At 41.2% G+C, this 23,110-nt stretch overlaps 1 protein-coding gene across 1 annotated transcript; it reads left to right on the top strand.

The window, feature by feature from the left end:
• Positions 1-256: 256 nt before the first annotated feature.
• ACTC1 (actin alpha cardiac muscle 1) lies at positions 257-5,714 on the top strand. Its single transcript, XM_080931128.1, has 7 exons — positions 257-287; positions 983-1,140; positions 2,397-2,721; positions 3,309-3,470; positions 3,625-3,816; positions 4,697-4,878; positions 5,395-5,714. The coding sequence occupies exons 2-7, from the start codon at positions 1,012-1,014 to the stop codon at positions 5,536-5,538; spliced, it is 1,134 nt and encodes a 377-aa protein (XP_080787254.1). The 5' UTR covers positions 257-287; positions 983-1,011; the 3' UTR covers positions 5,539-5,714.
• The last annotated feature ends 17,396 nt before the right edge of the window (positions 5,715-23,110 follow it).

Here is a 23,110-nt window from a genome sequence, read left to right as displayed (position 1 = left end):
CCCCTCCCTAGCTCCATATATGGCCATTGCTCTGGCTGCCCCCTCCCCTTCCTTACATGGTCTGGGAGCCCCCTGACTGATCCTATCCCCTGCCCTTGGCTCCAAGAATGGCCTCAGCGGTCCTAGATGGTGCTAAGGCGACCAAATAAGGCAAGGTGGCAGATCAGGGGCCCCCCACCCCTGCCCCCGGCTGCTCCAACTGACCCTGTCCATCAGCGTGCTATAAAGCTGCGCTCCAGACGACTGACAGCCAGCGCCAGCCCAGCTGAACCCAGCCGCCTAGCACGGTGAGTCCCAGCCTTGCTCTGCCCTTGCTCCCTGCAGGACCCTGTCGGCACCTTTGTGCTTTTCGATCTTACACTCTTAGTTTTGGGGAGTTTTTCTTTCTTTTTTCTTTTTTCTTTCTTTCTTTCTTTTTCTTTTATTTTCTTTTTCTTTGTTTTGTTTTTGTTTGCTTTCTTTTGTTAAGCAAACTTTTTGGTGAGGCTCCGACTTTTTTTTTTTTTTTTTTGGTCCTGGATCTCATCAAATCTCCACAGCACAAGAGCTCACTCCATCTCACCACCTGAGCTTTTGTGGGTCACTGATCTTTGACACTTTCACTCCGTCCCGTCCCGGGGTATGGATAGGGAAGAAGAATGGGCTTTCTGTTGGTGAAAATGTGGAGGGCTTAAAGGAGCTGAAAGGGCCGGACTTCTCAGTGGTTACAACCATGGCTCCTTGCCGATGAGGTATAGGGTGAGCCTCTTGGTCAGAAGAGCATAGGTGGTTCTTACCTGCCTTCTCTCACCCACACCAACAGGCTCCCTGCTTTTTCCAAGGCTTTTTGTTTTGTTTGGTTTTTGTCTTGAGCGTAAGAGAGAATGCAGTTGTCTCTGCAACCTCTACAATCCAATAACTCCACTAGGCCCTTCCGTCCTTTTCCCCTCTAAAGGAGGCCAGCTCTGCAAGGACTGAGTGTGGACTACTCTTCTTTTCTTAGCCTACAGATCCCACAGAAGCCGTGCCAGGATGTGTGACGACGAGGAGACCACCGCTTTGGTGTGCGACAATGGCTCCGGGCTGGTGAAGGCCGGCTTCGCGGGTGATGATGCCCCCAGAGCAGTCTTCCCTTCCATCGTGGGTCGCCCACGCCACCAGGTAACACTGCCCCTGCTACCCTGCTCCCCGTCCATATTCTAGACCCCTTCTTGTCACCCCCTCAGTCCAGCCATCGAGGAAGTGACTATTTTGACCTAACTGTTCAGAGATTCTTCAGGTCACACATGTGACCCAGAGTAGGTTTCAAACCCAAGCCATCCCACGAAACTCCCTGCCCACCTCCAAATTCCAAGAAGCCCACCGCTGTGGCTCACCTGTTGATAGGTCAGCTCTCCCTTGTGAAAGGCCACCGGCTTCCCATTCTGGACCTGTGGATTTTCAACTGCTGTGTCTTCTGTGTCTCTGAAACATGAATTTCTTCTTTGCCCTCAGCCCTTTGTTCAATTTAGTCTAAACAGTGCGGCTAACTACTAGGAATGTAACTGCTTGGAGAAAACGGGCGCCCAAGCTACATTCTTCCCTCTTGTTCACAGCCAGTTCACAGAACTCCCCAAAGCTGTAATGAACACTCCTTCCCGGGTGTTGCGGTTTTAGAAGTCAGATGTGATTACAGCAACAAGCACCATGGCGATAGTGACATGGCACCGTGTTTATTAAAAGAAAGGCCACGCTCTCTGGGTTTGTCGCATGCTTGGCCAGACAGGCTGCCAGAGAGCACAGCTGGAGTCCTCAGGCTTGGCCCGTGAAGGATACTTCAGGATATTCTGAGTGGTTTGACTTTTCATCTGAGTGATAGCGGCCTGTCAGTGGATGAGTGTCCAAATCTTTTCTTAAGGGGACGAGAAGATGTAATGACATCATTAATTCGGTTAATAGGTGCCAAAAGACAGCCATCTATTTCTTAGGTGACATCAGTGATAAGCTTAGTAATTTAACGAAGTCACATGCTATTTCAAGAACAAGATAAGGCTCTGCTTCTTCAGGAAAGTCCCTTTATTCTCCCCTCCACAGTTATAATCAAATTAATCGACACACCTTCTCCTGTGGAGATAAAGTATATAACACTAGTCTAAATAATTCGTTAAAATTAGGATTTCGTCTTAACTCTTGGAGGTGGGTCTCACACTATGGCCCAGGCTGGCCTGGTACTTGGCTCTATAGGCCAGGCTACATTTAAACTGGGGCCTGTTTCAGCCTTTTGAAAGGTGGCGTTATAGGCAGCTTTCGAATTCTGCGTTTACGTTCTCTAGTATGTTACAGAATTTCACTGCCTTGAGAACTGGATACAGCTTAACAAGGCCGGGACTATGTTTTTGCCTTGGTGGGAACATGATGCTCTCATCTCCTTTCTACAGGGTGTCATGGTGGGTATGGGGCAGAAGGACTCCTACGTGGGCGACGAGGCCCAGAGCAAGCGAGGTATCCTGACCCTGAAGTACCCCATTGAACACGGCATCATCACCAACTGGGACGACATGGAGAAGATCTGGCACCACACCTTCTACAATGAGCTCCGTGTGGCCCCAGAGGAGCACCCGACCCTGCTCACGGAAGCCCCACTGAACCCCAAGGCCAACCGTGAGAAGATGACCCAGATCATGTTTGAGACCTTCAATGTGCCTGCCATGTATGTGGCCATCCAGGCGGTGCTGTCCCTGTACGCTTCTGGAAGAACCACAGGTTGGTTTGAGCTAGGAACCAGTCACCGATGAAGCATATTCTCTACTCACTGACTTCGCTGTGAGCCCAGAGTCTCTCCTGACACGGAAAAGGTCCCCTCTAGCAAGGCATCTATGCTGAGAGAAAAGGGTAGCAATAATCCCCCTGGAGCTAGTTTTCAGGAATATTTACTGTAAGATCCGATAAGTTAGATCTCCTTCCCCCTTATTTAAGATGTGTGATATGCTGCATTCACAGCCCCTGGGGAGACATACTCAAGGACACGCATTCCCCTCCAGGGTCTGAATTAAAACAGAGGGACACGTTTTAAGAAAAACACGCCTGGACGCTTACATAACATGCTAATGGCTGATTAAGAGGGATGGCCACTTGAAAGCGTCCCCAGGAAAATTTCCTACCACGATACTTAGTAAGACAAACTGCAGCTGCTGCCAGAGGTAGTATTCATCCATCGAGGTCATTTTAATTCTCTCCATTAAGGGAGCTGATTGTGCCCCTTACCCAAGCAGCAGCAGGTATTCCTATGGCTATGGCTGAAGCTGTGGTTCTCAGTGCTTCATCTCCTCTCCCCTACTGTGTCCTAACAGGCATCGTTCTGGATTCTGGTGATGGTGTAACTCATAATGTTCCCATCTATGAGGGTTACGCCTTACCCCATGCCATCATGCGTCTGGATCTGGCTGGTCGGGACCTCACTGACTACCTCATGAAGATCCTCACTGAGCGCGGGTACTCCTTTGTCACCACTGGTGAGTGTGTGTGTGTGTCTGTGTCTGTGTCTGGTGTGTCTTATGTGACACAACATATGCCTGTTGCTTTTGTTTCTTTGGTAGATATACCTCCTTCCCCATATTTGAACCTATATTTAGAGCTTGACTACGAAGCCTTCTTCTGTCTCTGCAGCTGAACGTGAAATTGTTCGTGACATAAAAGAAAAACTGTGTTACGTCGCCCTGGATTTTGAGAATGAGATGGCTACCGCTGCGTCTTCCTCCTCTCTGGAGAAGAGCTATGAACTTCCTGATGGCCAGGTCATCACCATTGGCAACGAGCGTTTCCGCTGCCCAGAGACTCTCTTCCAGCCCTCGTTCATTGGTAAGTGGTAGCTTCTGGTGCTGAGGCTCAGCATCTCTAGAAATTCTGGAGTCACTGAGAGTAACACCCATTTTACTTAGAAGCATGTCAGGGTTCTTGAGTCAACATCTGGCATCTTACCCAGCTCAATCTTGCCTTCTGATATCCCAGCCAAGAGAAAGACTAAGGTGCTCTAGTGAAAAATAAAGATGGTACACTGAATTTACCTCACAGTAGAGGATGGGAGCAAGCAGTCAGCAGACAGAACATGCCTGATTACTCAAGAGAGCCAATTTATTCCAGTAAGTTCCATTATTGATAGACTAGACTTAAGTAATTTACCATTCAATGCAACCAGAACTCTATTCATTTTGATAACTGATCACTCGATGTCACCAAATATCTTTCCTACATACTTACTTGCTCTCAGATAAAGCTGGAATCTGACTTTAGTCCATAAATTAAAAGTATGAGCCAGGTGTGTTAGCTCACACCTGCAATCCCAGTGCTCATAAACTAAGGCAGGGGGATTAACTTGAGTTCAAGTCTCCCTTGGGCTACAGAGTGAGATTCATCTCAAAACAAAACAAAGTAGGCTAATTTCCACTTACAGGCATGTCATTCTTTTTGTAATACATCTCTTTACTCCTGACGGCTGCAGGATGTGTTCATTCCAAACAGGCACTGAACACAGTTGTCTATCTCTTGGCAGTCTAGACTGGATTATCTATTAGTACATTGCAGAGACTCATGTTCCACCTGTTCCTAGCAGTGTGTTGTAGGGAAAACATATGTTTTAGATATGAATAGTGGCAGCTTACCAATACAGAAGAATTCCATTTTCTCCCCTCTACCCTAGCCTGAATATGCTGGGAATACTTTAAAAGGAACTCTTTCCTAGGTATGGAATCTGCTGGCATTCATGAAACTACTTACAATAGCATCATGAAGTGTGACATCGATATCCGCAAAGACCTGTATGCCAACAATGTCCTATCTGGAGGCACCACCATGTACCCTGGTATTGCTGATCGTATGCAAAAGGAAATCACTGCATTGGCTCCCAGCACCATGAAGATTAAGGTCAGGAACACTTGAAAGTGGGAGGCAAAGGCAGAACTTGGCATTCTAAAGCAAGCTTCCTTCCCAACCTCCTTCTCCTGTATCTTCGCTTCCTATATTCTATACGTTTTCTACTGAAGTGTTAGCACTATTCGTGATTTTTCTGTAGCATTTTTCTCAAGATATGAGACTTTAGGACTGCTTCTAAATAGTGAATAAATACAAACATTTGAAACACAGAGGCGGTAAAAAGCAACAAGTAAACCTATCTACACATCTAAAAGGTCTGTGGCTTTTGAGCTATCCTTAATGCATTTAGACCTTTGCCATATTATTCTCTAGTACAAATAAATAGAAATGATGAAATATGGGAAAGATTGCACAACCCAATTGGCTCCCTGCTTGTGGTATAACATCTTCTACATTATTTATCATCAGTTAGCCTGTGATGGGTTTTCTGTGAATACTCCAAGCCTATTGCCTGCCCCATTGTTGGGGACTTCAGAACACACTGATGGTTTTGTTGTCTTTCTGCAGATCATTGCTCCCCCTGAGCGTAAATACTCTGTCTGGATTGGGGGCTCCATCCTGGCCTCTCTGTCCACCTTCCAGCAAATGTGGATCAGCAAGCAAGAGTATGATGAGGCAGGCCCGTCCATTGTCCATCGCAAGTGCTTCTGAGGTGCCTCTCTCTTAGTCTACCTTATCTTCAGGATGACCGTGTTGTGCTTCTTGGAATCCTCTGAGCCCCTCCCCCATCTCCCATCAGTCATTGTACAGTTTGTTTACACACGTGCAGTTTGTTTATGTTTCAAATATTTATTGCTTTATAAATAAACCAGACCAGGACTTGCAACTTACAAATGCCTGTCTTCTTTCTTGTGTGAATAGGCCTGGGATGAAGAAGGTGTGCGGTCTGATACCCCGGAGCATTACAGTATTAGAGCAACACAAAGTTTACCCAATAAATTCATGGGGCATTGAATTGCACTAGGAGTTACAGAGCTATATTTTGATTTTTGGGATGGTTTCGTGAATATTTTGGAATCTTATAAGCAAAGATTCGTTCTGTGGTTTAGTTGTTAGGTTTAGTTCTGTATAAGTAAGAAATAAAGATGGCTAACACAATTATTAGTTACAACCAGTTGTCATATTTGGTATTAAAATTATTTTAGGATATCATATATTTTAACATATGTTCAATATACCACATATTTTATAACTTTATAGAAAATACACATGTTGGTAATAAGAGGGTTAAGGCTATTAAATGAGCTTATCTCTGTGTTTTCATTGTATTGCCAGTTGTCTGGGTTTTTTCTTTTCTTTTCTTTTCTGTGTTTGAGTGTTTTGCCTGTATGTATATCTGTGCACCATGTGCACGCCTGGAGCCTACAATAAAAAGAGGGCACACACTCCGCTAGAACTGGACTTAGCAGTGGTTATGAGCCACCATATAGGTTCTAGGATTCAAACCAGAGTCCTCTATAGGAAATATTAAGGAGACAGTTCTCCAGACTATAGTGTGTCTTGAAGCCAATGAAAGAAATGAGAAGGTCAGATTGCCAGATGTTGCCTTGTCTTACTGCAAACGTCCGCTATCCCTCTGTTTCTGGAACCTGGGTTATGAAACACTTTTCAAACAAATTGACATTAAATGGCTTATAACTTCACTATGACCAAAATTGAATTCCAAATCAAATGTCAAATTAATACGAGGCGTTTTCAACGGTTATTGCCTGTGTTGTATCACATGATGTCACTTCAACACTGGTTCTGAGTACACAACATGTGTGTCTCACATGCAGCATTACATCACACCAACAAACACTGCCTGGAAAAGCCCAGACTCAAGACTATTGTGTGTTCCGCATGCAGTGTACACAGTTCCCTGTTCGTTTTCAACGCACTTAATATTCTCCTACTGCCCGCAGCATGTAAGCATCGAGTTAGTATTCCATCAGTTTCTATTATATTAGAATGTTTGACTTTTAAAGTTGTTGCCTGAGTTGCTGACTTCAGTTTTAATCTTAAAAGGTATTAAAGAAAGAACATTTGGCCTGAGATTAGGACAGGATTTCTAACAATTTCTGAAATGGCCCACATCGTACTTCTGCCATTTTGAACTATTTATTTATGAAAAGTGGAGCTATCAGAACTGGTGGTTACAAAAATCGAAATGTGGATCACTGCGGGGAAAAATAGTAAAGATAATTTGTGTCCTACAGTATCAGATACTCAGCCACAATTTAATTCTTTGTGTAAAAATAAGTCTAACTATCTCATTAGTATGCAAACTTACTTTCACCTATAAAAACGGGCATATATATGCATATATATGTATATATAAATATGCCAAGGAACTACTTTAAAATAAATTCCTTTATGATTTGTGTTTCTACTTTACATAGCTATATGCCTAGAATCAAACCTTTTTTAGCTGAAAGGGGATCACAATAGAAATTTTAAGGCTTTTCTTGGACACATTTAGGAACATTGAGCATTAGCATGTTCAAAATAAAGAAGTGTGCGGGGTGTAAGAACCAGGTACTTCTGTCCACTTGGTGACACATATACAGGACAACTCAGCTCCTTCATTTTCTTGTGACTGGGTTAAAGGTGTGGCATTGAAGAGACCTAAACATGCTTGGGGAACCATGGGAGGAACATTCTGCATGATCTGTTCTGCTCTGTCCTTAAAGGATTCATGACATGAAAACCCCAAACGTTTGTGATGTGGGGGTTTCAACTGATGCACACATGTATGTCCAAGAATTAGAATTAAGAAAAGGGTGGAGAGCACTGGCCACCCTTCTAGAGTACCCAGGTTCAATTCCAGGCACCTACATGGTAGCTCAGAGCTATCTGTGACTTCAGTTCCGGGGATCTGTCACCTTCACACATACGTGCAGACAAAACAGCAAGGTACATAAAATAAAAAAAATAATTATATCTCAAATAAAAAGAATTGGAATCAGGGAGGAAGTCCCACAGGAGGAAATGTGAAGGAAGAAAAAGACCCGGACAGGAAGCAGCCTGGCAGGAGCTAGGGAATTCTTGGAAATCTAATCTAATCTAAGTAGGTTTCAACCTGATTGCAGAATCTTGAAATTTCTTCATTTTCAAATTGTCTTGTGCATGAACTGTTGGAGCTCGCAGAGTGTTTGATGGGCTTAATTAAATTTCATCTATTGAGAGAGTCAAGATGGAGAAATTAGGCACCTGGCACAGTATCACGCATCTTGTCTGTAGAATACTTAAAGACTGAACTCAGATGTTCTGACCGATAATGCAATAGGGCTTCCCAAAGCACACTTTCTAACTTCAGTCACAGTTTATCAAGGGTCTTCCCATTCTATCATTCTCTGCCCTTCTGGAAGTTGGGTTCAAAGTCTGTAACACTTAAAGCTTATCAGACATCTTTAGTAAGCTGCTGCTGTCAGGACCACTCAGGGTCACAATTGTCTATTCATGACCATCAGTTTTAAGTGTCTCTTGATCCTTTCCTCTAGGCCAGGCTAAGGAGCAGGGTCAAGAGAGAGAATGTTGAATTAAGTCATGTTTTGTTGTTGTTGTTGTTTTGTTTTTGTTTTGCTTAAGAAGCTCAGGGTTCTATATTTAGAATAAGCCAAGAAGAAGGTCTTTTCCATAATAATGAATAAATAGTAATCTGATTCAGTAGCCTTTTCTTTAGAAAAGGTATAAGCGTTGTTTTAGATCTTTTTCTCTTGGCAATATCTTGTAGCATAAATGGGTTGTTTTGAAAGCTGGATCTCACAAGAAGACATATTTGGGCCATGCATATGGAATATAATGCAGGCACTCTCAGGGTCTCTTTCATCTCTCAGCTCAGGTATATGCATATACATTTCATATTTAAATATTGTGTTTACAGTTTAATGTCTCACGCTTGGATTTAATCTCTTGGCATTTCTATTTACGAATAGCTATAAGATGTATATCATTTCTACTTAGAAGTTGAAGCTTTAAAAATTATCATCTGACCTATGTATCCAAAGCTGCAAACACACAGATTTACATTACATTCCGGTTTTCCTATCAATACTTGAAAACTGGATGTAGGATATTAGGACAGATGAACCTTTCAAAAATTGTGCTTAAGAAAGGTACTAATTATGCCTTTCAAAAGCCACCTTCATGTCAGTAAAATAATTGATATGTTTACAGTAACATTTCATTAAAATGCTAAGTACAAAACTTTGCATCATTTATATTTTTCTTATACTATAATGAAAAAAAACATTGTTAGTATTTTTCATATCTCCAAATACTGTTTTTCACTTTTCTGCGTGAGAAATGGGTATTACTGTAGATGTTTATAAATATTCAAGAGAGCAGAATTAGAGAAAAGAAAAATTACTAAAGAAAGTATAGAGCTCTGGGGCTGATTTATTGTTTTAGGACCCAAGTCAACATTTCTGGGACTTATGTTTATTTATTCATTATTACTTTTTTTTTCTTTTTACAGAAGATATGTTCCCTAGGTAGTCCAGGTTGCACTTGAAACTGACTCTCTTGCCTTTGAGTTCTGGTGTGACCCACTATGTCCTTTGAGTTCTGGTGTGACCCACTATGCCTGACATTCTCTTTACTTTTCCCAGGGACTCTACATCTGCACTGCGAACCCACATTCTTACAGTGAATGTGCGACTGTATTCGAGAGAAGTCTACTATGGGGGTAACTAAGCGTAAGCATGGTTGTAAGGTGGGGTCCTCACTTTTGGGCACTGGTGTCCTCTTTAGAAGAGGAAGAGACAGCAGGAGCTAGCACACAGAAGGAGCACACAGCAGGCAAGCAACTATCCTCAGAACAATGAGTACCTCAGAGAGAGAGAAAGCGCCTATGCTCAGCTCTTGATTTTGGCCTTCCAGCCTCTAGGACTATGGAAAGTATTTTTGTTGAAACCACTCAGCCAGTAACATTTGGTTGGAATACTTTTGGTAGCCTAAAGAAGGCTCTCCCGGTATTTGGGGCATGGAAAATTAAGATTCTTCTACAAACTCACCAACCATGGGAGTAACAAAATAAAAACAATCTTTCAAGGCAATGCCAGCAAAAGTTTCAGGGAGGGTCTCTGAGTCTGGCAAGGCCTGGGGACTGAGTCATATGGTGATGCAAAGTCCAGTATTATTCCCATGAGACTAATGGAAACGGATACTCAAAGAGGCATCAGCTAGACTGTACACACCCTGTCTGCAGTGGATCTCTTCACCAACAAAGCAAGAGCATTTGAAAACTAGAAAACAAGCTCTCACCATGAGCTCATTCTACCAATGAGGAGTTTCAGAGTCACTGCCACACTGTAAGTGGACACTCAAATACTTTGAAGAAAAGATTAAAAAAGGATTCTGTTAAAAAAAAGTATAGGTATAAACCAACTGCTTGCTTTTATCAACATACACTTATTGAATTTCTTGTACAAGGTTCTAGAGAAAAAGTAGCGATGGCCACTCCATTTGTTTGATTTATAGTCCAATGGTATGGGGTGTGTGTGTGTGTGTCTTATGTACTTGTGTCTATATCTCTATGTCTCTGTGTGTATGTCTATTATTTCTGCGTCTCTGGTTCTCTCTCTCTCTCTCTCTCTCTCTCTGTGTGTGTGTGTGTGTGTGTGTGTGTGTTTGTGTGTGTGTGTGTGTGTGTGTGTGTGTGTGTTGAGGGTGAGGTGTGTCTTGGATGAATAGCCCATAGCCAAATACGAAAAAATACAGAGCAATTAGAGAAAAGATAAAGCCTAGGGAGAGGCTCTAGGTGGTGTCTTGGGGTAAAGTGGTTAGGAAATGCCTCTCCAGAAAGACGGGAAGAATGGGAAAAGCTGGCAGTGAAAAGATATACTGTATGTGGAGAAGCAGGAGGTGACCACTGTCTGCAAAGCAGTGCGGACAAAGGAGGGAGACCTGAGTGATGCTGGAGAGGTGTCCGAGTACAAATCACACGGGGATTTTCACAGTAGTAAAGGGCTTACATTCTAAGTATGACCAAAGGTGCTTATTGGCCATGCACATAAGAATATGCTTCTATATTTAACTGTTTGGATTAAGATGTATTAATTGTATGTACAAATACAATTCTGTGTAATATTCCACCATATGCATAGAGCACACTAGTCATATAGTCATAAAGTCAAATTCAGCTTTCTTTCACTTTCCTCCTTCAAACCTCAGTTCATCATGAGTCCACGTTAAGGTTATTTTTCTTTTAGCTGTTATATATGATAGAACATATGATACTTATTTTTTCTGTGTCTGGTTTATTTTATTTAGCACAATGTCCATTAGTTCCATCTATTTCCCTGAAAATTGATATTCCATTTTGCATACATACCATGTTTTCTTTATCCATTTCTTTCTTGGTGAGTCTCTAGGCTGATGCTATTTCTTTACTCTTGTGAATAATTCCATCGTAAACATGGACACAGAGTGATCTCTGGTAGACTGGCTTTATATTGGGAGAACTGGGTTACATGGTGGATCCATTTTTAGTTCTTTGGGAGCTTCTACACTGTTCTTCACTATGGTTATAATTTAAATTTCCACGGAGTTCTTTTGTCCCACATTTTTCTATCATTATTACTTTTTATGACAGCCATTATAACTGGAGCATCATGATGTCATGTTATGGTTTTAATTCTCATTTCTCTGATGGTTGATAATTGTTGGCTACTTGTATTTCTTTTGATTGCTCAAATTATTTAGTTATCTTGAAATTGTATTTGTTTTAATGTTGAGACCAAGCATGTGATTTTTCAAAGCTCATTGTAGACTCTGGAATGAAGCTCAATGATAGAGCACTTGTCTAACATGTGCAGGGCCCTATACTTTATCCTCTAAACCATGAATACATATGAGGCTTCCGCTGACATAAGATTTAAGCACCACTTTTATCATGGGCTCAATATCAGTGACTTTCCAAAAAGTATCTAAACTTTTCACACCAGATTGGAGCTTTGGAGGCGCATCTGGCTTCGTGAATTGAGCAGGTTCTGAGTACTTTGTGCCTTCAGTGTACAGATGGTCCAGACCTTATAATGTAAACTAGTCTAATAACTCTACTCTGTGTATGTGAGTGTGTGCATGTGTATGCTATGCTCCTGCACAGAACCTTGCCTAATATATCTCCACAAGAACATGCTAGAGTATTCACTGCCCTAGACTAACGATCCAGGCTGTAGAGTTAGATTTACTTTATTTTTCAGAGGGGAGACTGACCTAAGTAATTTCATGAAATAAGAAGTACAAGTTCTTAATATGGGGCTTAAGAAGGAGTTCAGCTGATAATTACTATGATTTTATACGGTGCAGCGTTTGTTTTTAATCTAAATTGGTTGTTTTGAATTCTCAGTGCAGAAAGCACTTTTCACACCACTGTGAGTCTCCCCTCAAGTTGAAAGGAACTTATTTTAAAACTCTTTACATCTTACAGTAAGGGGCAGCCACATTTCCCTTTGTATCCTTTACCCTAGAGTGTCAATCCCATTGTGTTATAATAACTGGTTTGATTTTAATACATGGAAGGGAACTCCTTCATTGACATACAGTATAAGCTTTCTAGTTTTTTAAAAAAGAAAACTGTAGGTTGGTAGGGATGAAGTAGTCAACAGGAAAAACTTGATGAATGTTCAGACCAAATATAAGTCACAAAAGGGTGGTTAAAAATCAAGTCATCACCAAGCTTAAAAAGAGTGGAATGTGGCCTACGCAGTTACTGACTGCAGTCTTTCCTAGCTGGATGGGAAACTCCAGCAGTGGGCCCCCACAAATGAGAATGAGTGGTGTGATGTATACGCTCAGCCCAGAGAGTGAACCTATTAGGAGGTGTGCCCTTGTTGAAGTAGGTATGTCACTGAGGGTGTGGGCTTTAAGACCCTCACCCTAGCTGCCTAGAAGTCAGTATTCTGCTAGCAGCCTTCAGATGAAGATGTAGAACTCTCAGCTCCTCCTGCACCATGCCTGCCTGGATGCTGCCGTGTTCTTGCCTTGACGATAATGCACTGAACCTTGAAACCTGTAAGCCAGCCCCAATTAAATGTTGTCCTTATAAGACTTGCCTTGGTCATGGTGTCTGTTCACAGCAGTGAGACCCTAAGTAAGGCAAGTGGACACCCTTGCAGACATGAACCTTGGATGAGAATCACACTATTCTCATTTAATCACCAAGATGGTGGTTGTAACTACAACATCACTTCACCTGGTCTCAGCTCATCTTCACATTGGACTATTCAATCTACTAAACTCAAAAAAATCTGCTTTGTAGGCTTTAGGGCTGTGAAGAGAGAAATACAGTAAGAATATTTAATATTAGGCACAATTTTTATTGTACTTTAATTAAGGAAAATATTTCAGGTGGTCTAAGGTAATAAACAGAAATGAAAGTCACGTTACTCTTTTGGGAGTGGTGACAGCTATATTTTCCTTTGCTGTAAGAATGAAATAGCAAGTTGCTCTGAAGTTACTCCAGGTATAGTTCGTTGGTTTACCATGTGAGTATTATATGAATAAAATCAAAATGAAGGGCTTGGCCCAGTTACCTTTGCTTTGGCTTGAGGCCAAAGTTTTTTGTTTTTTAACTTTTCTGGCTTACATAGGATTATATTACCATCTAAAACAAAACATATCATTGAGACATAATTCATAAGCTACACAATTTACCCATTTGGAGGGTATAGTTCAAACTTGATGGTTTATATCCAAATAAGTGTAACCATAATCATACTCGAGTTTTGAACATATTTATCACCTCAGAAAGAAACTCTGCATCCTCACTGCTGCTCCTTCTGCACCCATATCCAGAAGAACTTTGGTAGAAAGGTTTGCTTGCATATGTTCTATGACATTTAATATTGATTGCCAATTTAATAGGACTTAACATCAAATAGGAAACATACCTCTGGACTTTCCTAGAAATGTTTAGCCAATATGGGAAAATCCACCTGAGTGTGGATGGCACCATCCCAAGCACTGGGGATAGGGAGGGGCTATATTATCAACATTGCCTTTTTGGCTGAGCATCCCACTGATACTTGTTATTTGAATGTTAACCAGTTATATTGTCCACTATCTCCTGCACCTACTCTAGTGATGAAGACTGAGAGATGCACTCATTTATAGGTACAAAGATACATATTTAGATATAGCTTGATACTATCTTCATATGATGAGTTTTATATTAATAAAAATGATAGATTTTGCAATCTACTGAAAGGAAAGTAAGAAAGGCATAAGTGGTCTTTCCCAATGTGAATCCCTACTGAGTTTCTTTCTGTCTAGAAACAACCTTGGCAGTTGAATTTCATGGTGGACTTAGTTTGTATTAGTAATTCAGGAATCAGGCAGCATGCCCTCTGAAAGGAAATGGGCTTTTCAAAGGCATAAAGAACAGAAGGAAGACTAATCAAAGAACAAGTCTGGTCACTTCACAGTAGCTTTATTTGCAGGTGAAAGGGGCAGGAATTTTGTTACCATGTTGTCTGAGATGTACTAGTTACTGTGAATCCTTGGGTTTTAGAAAAGTGTCTTGTTAATGAGTTTAGCTTGATGGTGAAAAAGAAGAAGAGGAGGAGGAAGTAAAGGAAGAGGAAGAGGAAGAAGAAAAGGAAGCAAGAAGAAGTAGAATCAGAAGAACAACAAGAAGCAGCCAGTCTTTTCCACATTAACCTCAGATAACCCTTGGCCACCATAGTTAGTTGTGTCTGACTTAGACTTTCATATGGTTCATCATTTAAACGCCATACTCACTACTCTACATCTTTTTTGCATCTACTCCTAGATTAGTTTTCCAGCAGTGTCTGGAACTGAGCCTACCAGGAGAACGGATCCCAGATAGTTGATGATCAGCTCAATTTAAAAACCGCAGGCGTCTAAACATTTGCAAGCAATTATATGACATTAGCACAAGTAGGAACCCTTAGAAGTCTCTTGTCTTACTTGTATGGCTTTTCTAGCAACCATCTTTTCCATGAACAATATTCACGACATTCTGAATGAGCAAGAAAGTCATGAGAAAATGTATCTTCTTTTTTCTTTGGGCAGAACATGCTTTAAATGAACAAGTTGGAACAGTCTCATCTAATTGTGGTATTGTGAGACTTTGAACTTTCAGCTTTGTTCATGAAGACATTTTTAAAAGCATCTTGCACATCCATATCCTTGACACAGGCAGGAGATCAATTTGTGCCATATCCTCACTTCTAAAATGCACTTGGCACATGAATGTCTTGTCAAAGATGTTATAACTCTTTAGTTAATTTTTAATAAACCACTCTCCAACTATAATATAATCAGAGCTTGATCATACAGCAGGTTTCTTTTTTCTTTCTGGGATTGTTTAAAGCATGTGACCTGGCTTTTCTCCTTCATGCGCAGGGGAGGACAGGCCTTGCTCAGCATCTGAAAGTGAAGCCAAGGCAGAGATATGTGGCACACAGCTTTTCTCATCCCCTTTGCAAACTTGCATTTCCAGTTTGGCAATGTGTGTATCTCCCCTCAGCTGAAGTTCCAAATCTGTCTCTCAACTATCTAGGACACATGAGAATTAACCTACTCATGTAGATTACAGGGCCCCAGACCTCACTGACCTTAATATTGAAGGAAATACAGCTTTTGCATTTGGAGGAATGATAATGTCCTCCTCAGCAAAATAATAGTATTCTGTAAATGGAAGGTGAGCTTTTTAGGGAGTAGTTCATCCAATATATGTCTGTTACTAAAAATTCCACACATACATATGTAATATATAAAGTATACAAATATATTGTATATAATGTCTCTGAATTTGTAGACCCTTTTATAAAATATTTTAAAACTTGAATCTTCTTTTATAGTATATCAAGGTGCTATTCTGCATTTCCTTGATGTGCGTTGAATCCTTGATATCTTCAAATCTTTACCTCTTTCCCCAACAGGAAGTCAGTTGCCATTTGCTGAAGGACAGAAGATTCCATACTTCATTCTTAAATACGAATCTTAGATTTATTGAGAACTTTCTTCTAGATATCAGACTTGGTCTGCGATCTGCTTGCTTCCTCGGCCACAGTGGAATCGAATTCTGGTATGCTCTGGCCCTTTGGTGAATGAAACTTTAGTCAATGATGCAAACGTTGGTGAAGATATCATTACAAGGGGAATAAAGAAGAGGAAGAGAGAGCAGGATATAAGGTCAAAACCTTGGCAAGTTGGAGAAATGAACCCCATGATAACAAAGCCACAAAGGCCAGAGGGAAGGAGCAGTTGCTTAAAGGCCAACTACTTTCTAGGAACAAGTGGTTAAGAGTACAGGCAGTGACTCCTTGGTCCCAGAACTTGCCCCATGTGAAGCACTCATTTTTAGTCAATTTTTGATGGCACTTGTACCCAAGATGAGAGCTTTATTTTTCCAATAATGGAGGCAAATTTTTTTTTAAAAGACTATTCTTTTTCCTCCATCCCTCCTCCAAACGTCACTTTTCTTTTGACATGGGCCAACAGATGGATGTTTAATTCTAAAACATAAGAATTTGACTAATGACTTGATCTGTATTTTTTTATTTATGGGACATAATCAATGACCATATCTTAATTTCTATCTTAATGGAAGGCAATCTTCCTAGTGAGTTTGACTCTTTAAGGTCAGGTGGGCATTTTCTGGAAAGGTCTCAGAAAGCCAATGGGAAAAGAAAGGTGAGAAGTTTTGAGGTAAACTTCATGGGTGATGTGGACAGCTCATCCTAGGTCTCTACTTTTGATAAAAGGGACAGTCATGTCACCTGGTTTAGTTTGAAAGTTTCCCTATGCTAATCACCTCATCCCATCTGTAAGCAATAGATTCAAAGAACAAAGAAAGATGTAGCTGAGTAGGAGCTGAGAAATCCCAGACTAAGTCTTATCTTTTGGTATCTATTTGCTATTATTACAGTTTTTCAGGCCCTGGACCAGCTGAGTGGTGCTTGGAGTTCAGTCCTAGGGTCACTCTGTGTTGGTACCAAAAGTGATCCTAGAATCAAACAATCCTATTAAAAAATGGGGTACAGAGCTAAACAAATAATTCTCAACTGAGGAATATTGAATGGCTGAGAAGCACCTAAGAAAATGCTCAATATCCCTAGTCATTGAGGAAATGCAAATCAAAACAACCCTGAGATTCCACCTCACACCAAGATCAAAACTCAGATGACAGTTCAAGATCAAAAACTAAGGCTAAGATCAAAAACTCAGATGACAGCAGATGCTGGTGAGGATGGGGAGAAAGAGGAACACTTCTCCACTGTTGGTGGGGTTGTAAACCGGTACAACCACTCTGGAAATCAGTCTGGCTGCTTGTCCTGACAATAGACTCAAAAACTTAATTTACATGAGAAGGCAATGTATGTGTCTCAAAGACAGGAAGTGAACTGTTTTAGTTGGGACCAAAGTGAGTAAGTTTCAGCCATTTCCTTGTCATTCCTAAATCTCCACCTGATAGCTTTGTTTCCAACCCCACCCCCACCCCCAAAGAAACCCTTTAACTTTTAGCCTTGATGTAAACTACACTCTTTGAGCACTGTTGAGGAGAATAGTGTTTCTTACAAACCTCTAGATATAACTTAAATATCACCAAAATCTTACATATACCATCATAAATAAACCTACTGTGACTTTGGAGAGCCTCACACTATCTGGTCACAATCTCCCACCCCAACCGCCCCCCCCCCGCCAATCCTGTTTATATATCTATATTAAAAATGTCTTTTAATAAATCTTTAGGTCTGCTTCATAAGGGCTCATCTTAGAAATCTTCTCTGTGGTGAGGCAGGAATTCTGGTTCTGCCTGAAGGAAAAGGGGACACTTTAGAATACTGTAGCATCCTCCACAGTGGTACTGTCTTTATCCCTGTCCCTGACACATTTTCTTTTGTCCCTGCAGCTCCTCCTACCTGCTCTACATCCTTTATAGGAGTGATCTGAAACTGAAGCTCTGTTTAATCTTTCCCTACCACACAGCCTCCTTTGTGACTTTCTGCTCCTGTGATCTACAAAATCCTGTCTTCCCTTCCAGCCCCATCGCTCACCCTTCCCCCAGCCCTGGCTCTCCCTGTCTTCCGCATGCCACTCCAGCTGCCACGCTGTTGCTCCAGCTGCTCTGTGCATCTAGAAAGCTCCCTCTCCCCAACCTTGTCCTCCCTCACCTCTCTTCCTGGACATACATAAAACAGTTTACATCTCGTGACTGATTGCTTTATTAACATCTGACTTTTTGTCACACTAGTTCCACAGGGGCAGTAACTTTTGTCTGTTTCTTCTTACTGTGTCCTGTTCAACATCTAACAGCATCTGCAAAACAACAGATGCTTCAAAAACAAAAACAACCCCCCCAAACCATACAATATGCTCCCCCTCTTTCCTGCACTATAATATAATAGGACAATAGAAGGCTGTCCTTCAAATCCCATCCACAGTTTCCCTTCCTTTTATTCAATACCCATATGACTAAAAGTAACTGTCCAAGTATAAAGTGAAGTTATGTTTTTTTTTCTGTTGCACATTTTTACAGGATTGAATATAATGACTCTCCAGTGTCTTGTGGAAATTCTGGCTTCAGTTTCACACATCTATTCTTACTAATGCATATATACCATCTTCATCCACTTTGATTACGAAATCACATGCCATACTAAATCAGTTGCAGAAATCATATGAGTCATAATATCTTGACACTTCTATTTTCATTATTATTTTTTGTCTTTTATTTACTATACTTTTTGTAATGCTGGAGAAGAAACTCAGCTCCATCCATCTGTCCCCTACCCTCAGCTTATTGTTGGTTTTTGGAATTACTGCATTTATTTGTTGACAGGGTCTGATTTTATAGTCAATGGTAGCATACATTACATAGCCTAGGCTGGCCTTCAACTCAAGACTTTCTTGTCTTGGGCCTCCAGATTCATAGGAAGAGCACATGTATGTTCCAGAAAACTTAGTTTTAGTACACTCTTTCTGTGATGTTCCCCATTTGCTGACTTTCATGGGTATAATATGCTTGTGATTTTCAACCATTCAAATTTACATCTTCAATGGATTAGATATGACCTATTGTCCCCAGACTCATGAGTTGAAGGCTTGGTTTTCAGTGGTGAGGATGTTCAGAGGTGAAGACGTAGGAATGTGATTGCATCATGAGAGCTTTGACCAAATGATAAATTGGTTTGTTGATGAACTCACAATTCATGGTGTTCTTGTAAATTGGTAGAAACCCAAAGATGGGGAAAAGATCACTAGGAATGTGTCCTGCTAGGTTGTATCTTATTACTGGTCTTCATTTCTTGCTGCTTCCTGTCTGCATAGGTGCAAGCAGCTTTTATCAGTCCTTCTGCCCTGATGTTTCCACCTTGCCACAGGCCTAAGAGCAATGAGAAAACCTCTGGGTGTATGAGCCAAAATAAACCTTTCCTTCCTTAAGTTGTTTATTTCTAGTATCTTGTCACAGCAAAACAAAACAAAGACAAAGAGACAAACAAACACCCTCAAACTTTAGCCAGTACAGATGCAGAACTCTAACTCCCTGCTTGGTGGCATTTGGAACCGGGACATTTGCAGTGCCTTTGTCATTCTATAAAGTCATGAAGGTGAGCCATTGTTGGGGATTCATTCTGTCTGCTTACACCCCAGCCTCTCCCTTTATTCCCTGGATCCTACTCCCTCCCTTTCCCTATGTTGTTCATCATAAGAGACTGGAACAAGAAGAAAGTTAACTGCTAGCTAAGAAAAGTGTCCACTGGGAACTAAACCAGCATCCTGTAGCACTGTGAGAAATCAGTACGTGCTATTTAAGGCACCCTCTGTACCTAGGACACCTGCAGCTACAGCAGGCAATGATGCCCGGCTTTACCTGAGCCTGTTCTCTGTACAATCTAGATTTATATATTATTTATTCATTTATCCATTCATTAAATTTTAATTTATATGAGTGCACTGTAGCTGTCTTCAGACACACAGCATAAGAGGGCATCGGATGGTTGTGAGTCACCATGTGGTTGCTGGGAATTGAACTCAGGACCTCAGGAAGAGCCATCAGTGCTCTTAATGGCTGAGCCATCTCTCCAGCCCTGTGTTTTTATTCTTTTGGTGCTTGTCCTTAAGCGCCTACCTAAAGCTCTGTGCATCTACAGTGGCCATGTTTGTTCCTCTCTCTCACATCACCATTCTACCCACATTAACACGGACAGTGGAAAATCAAGGATACATTTTCCCTGTCATATTTTGTTCAGGGTTTACTTCCCTTCTTTACATATCTGTGCAACCCTTTCAGTGAAAATCTGATAGAAACTCTTTGTTGTTGGTATTTGTAAAACACAAACAACCCTGGTTTTTGTTTTTGCATTCTGAATTTTTTGCCTTCCTTCATGAATATAGGGGTCTAGAGAGGCACAAAAACTCCAGAAGACTGACTGTAGTTTTCTTTGTGCACTTTCACATCCCAATTCTTTTATGCTGAATATTATTTGTATATTTTTAATGGAAAACATTAGAATATGATAAAATGGAATATTTGGGCTATTGTTTCATCAAATCAATAGAAAATCTTTGTGTATTCTGATTATGTTTCTGTGTGGTTTTCTTCAAGAACCACTGGACATGATGCTGTTGCCATGGTACCATACAAGTGGTCCCTTTTCTTAGCTGTTAAGATGGAGGAGTCCTACCATTCTGGGCTCAAGTTTCAGCTGTTCAGGACTGCACATAATAGCACAATTTCCATGCAAATGTGCTTTAAATGATGTCTTCTACTTGACATTAGAAATTCTCCTGCCTGTATTGTAATGCATGCTGTACCTTCACACGAGACTTAAGTGCAGTTGTGAGGAAGTCACAGCCAGCACTTACTGGACTTGGGAAGAATGGCTGTGTCCTTTTTCTGCTTTTATAACAGATGCGATTATGACCGCAGTGAGACTGTGTCAGTGACACATCAGTGTGTGGAAGGAAGTCCAGAGCACAGCCTAGATTTCCTCCAAAGCCATCAGCTCTCAAGGGACCACAGTGAAAACCAGATTTCTAAGGAAATTGCAGGCAGTGACACTGAGCTGAAGCCACTGTCTCAGAGGTTCTGGTAATTGGTCAACAGAAGAAATCTGGTTTCTGTTTGCACAGAACTTCAATGAGTCAATTAATCCAGGCTGGTCTCTTATTTCTAGAATAGTGTGTTTGGATTCTTGTTTCCTCCTGGGCTTAGCTTTAGACTGTTTTCTGCTCCTATTACACCAAAATGTACAGACTATATACAGTCCAAATTAGTCTTTCCCAGTAATTGCAGTCAATATATTTCCTTAAGACAAGAGAAGGTATCAAATCACCACTGATATCAAAACCCACCGGGTAACATGTGCCTGCTCCCGACTGACCAGGAGAAACTCATCACAGCACAGATACTGTACCCACGGGCAGCAGGCATCTCATGCAGGAACATTGTTTTCGCTCAATTCATTATGTCTGGGATCTCCTTACTGGAGAGTACCATTGAATGCATCAACGGGGAAAAAAGGGAATCTTGAGACTCCAATTAATAGGAGAGAAAACACACGTATTTACTCCTATCCCCTTCGGAAATCTCAACCATTTCAACAGCAAACCAGTTTTAAGGAGGCATAAATAGCTAAGATCAAAGAGGAAAGGAAGCTAAAAAGCAGACAGACAGCTGATTGTGAGTGACAGTTAACGGTGGAAATAGCTCCAGGAGCTAAGGGTGAACAAAAAGAAAAATGTAAGTGAGAGCAGGATTGCATACAGAATTTTGGAAGCCAGGCTTTCCCTGTGCAAGCAGGAGACTGGTGCACTCCTATCTGAAGAATCATGCCAAGAGAAAGATAAATAGTATTGTTCTGGGATGCCTAAGTCAGTGGTCCAGCGAGCTGAGCGGGATAATCGTTGCTGTGAGGAGCTATGTTGTGCATTATCAGACAATAGGGATCCTGCCTGCTCCCTACCTACTACCTACCACTAGTGTCTTTCCTCTGACTTGACAGCCAAGTTCAAAGGCAGCAGGTGCCATTCGTGCATGTAGTTTCCAACCAGTTTCCTAGTACTCTATCCATGTTTAGGCATGAGTTGACAAGCAGATTATCTGAAAAGTAAAGTAATGTAGAATGTGGAGTGTTCTAAGTAAACTTAAAATAGTTTTACAGAAAGAAAAGACTGCAGCAGAAAGTAAGTAAACTTGACAAATTAACGTTCTCATGGCTGCAACATGGCTTATTTGGTAGCATGCTTGCTATACATGTAGGAGAACCCAAGTTCGGATCCAGAACACCCATGTAAACAGGCCATGTATGGTGGAACATACCTATAACTCAGTGCTTACTATTTAATTAGGGCAGCCAAATTAGTGAACCCTAGGTTCCCTCGGAGACCCAGTTTTAAAACACAGAATCGATGTTGATTGAGAAAGGTACTAGTGTGACCTCTGACCTTTTTGTATATACATATGTATACACACACACATATGCACGTGCGCACACACACAAGCATATCTACCACATGCATACATTTAAAATAATGGAAAAAGAAAACCTTGCCATACAAAGAGAAACATCAGTGCAAACAAATTCTTAGAAGTGAACAGTATGGTTACAGAAAAAAAATTAATGCAACAAAAGTAGAAGGAAACTTGAGGAAATTTCTAGGAAAGAAGAGCAAAGAAATAGAGAACTAAAGAACAACAACAACAAAAAAAAAAAAAAAAAAAAAAAAAAATCAAGCAAGTCGGATCAGTCAAAACCCGAGTGACAAATGCTGGGAGCAAACACCAGAACCGCACAGTGAAGATGAGTAGAAACCATCCAAAATAACCGCAGGCTGGTCCCAGGGTGGAGGCAAGCAAGGTTTGCTTTTAACTGAGATGGTTCTCTGTTTCTAGCTCCATTGATGAAGCAGTTCATCTACACTAAAGCATGTCATTGTAGACTTGTAGAACAGAAGAGACAGAGCGGAGATTAAGAAAGCATTTGAGGCAAACATCTGCAGCTGTGCTAGAGCACAAGGTCTCTAAACCTAGCTCTCAGGAAGCCCAAGTAGCAGGACTGCAAGCTCCAAGTTAGCAAGCACAGCCTGGGCAACTCTGTGACATTCTGTCTCCAAAGAAAAAGTTAAAAGAGGGTGGAGGAGGTAACCAGTGGTAGGGTTCGTGCCTAATGTACCCAAGGACCTTGCTCTGAGATAGGTAAATATGCATCTGGGGCTTCATGCAATTGGACAAAATAAACACCGCTTTAAGCATTAGTTTTGG

This window comes from Micromys minutus (genome assembly GCF_963924665.1).
Source record: "Micromys minutus genome assembly, chromosome: 17".
Lineage (NCBI taxonomy): Eukaryota > Metazoa > Chordata > Mammalia > Rodentia > Muridae > Micromys > Micromys minutus.
The sequence above is the reverse complement of the archived record's forward strand: the minus strand, read 5'-3'. Positions and strand labels throughout refer to the sequence as shown.

What these genes read in the sequence shown, in the direction of transcription:
- ACTC1 (XM_080931128.1), top strand. Translation starts at nt 1,012, where the DNA reads ATGTGTGACGACGAGGAGACCACCGCTTTGGTGTGCGACAATGGCTCC. An exon ending in GTACTCCTTTGTCACCACTG is followed by an intron (nt 3,471 to 3,624) that starts GTGAGTGTGTGT and finishes CTGTCTCTGCAG; the next exon opens with CTGAACGTGAAATTGTTCGT. An exon ending in CCAGCACCATGAAGATTAAG is followed by an intron (nt 4,879 to 5,394) that starts GTCAGGAACACT and finishes GTCTTTCTGCAG; the next exon opens with ATCATTGCTCCCCCTGAGCG.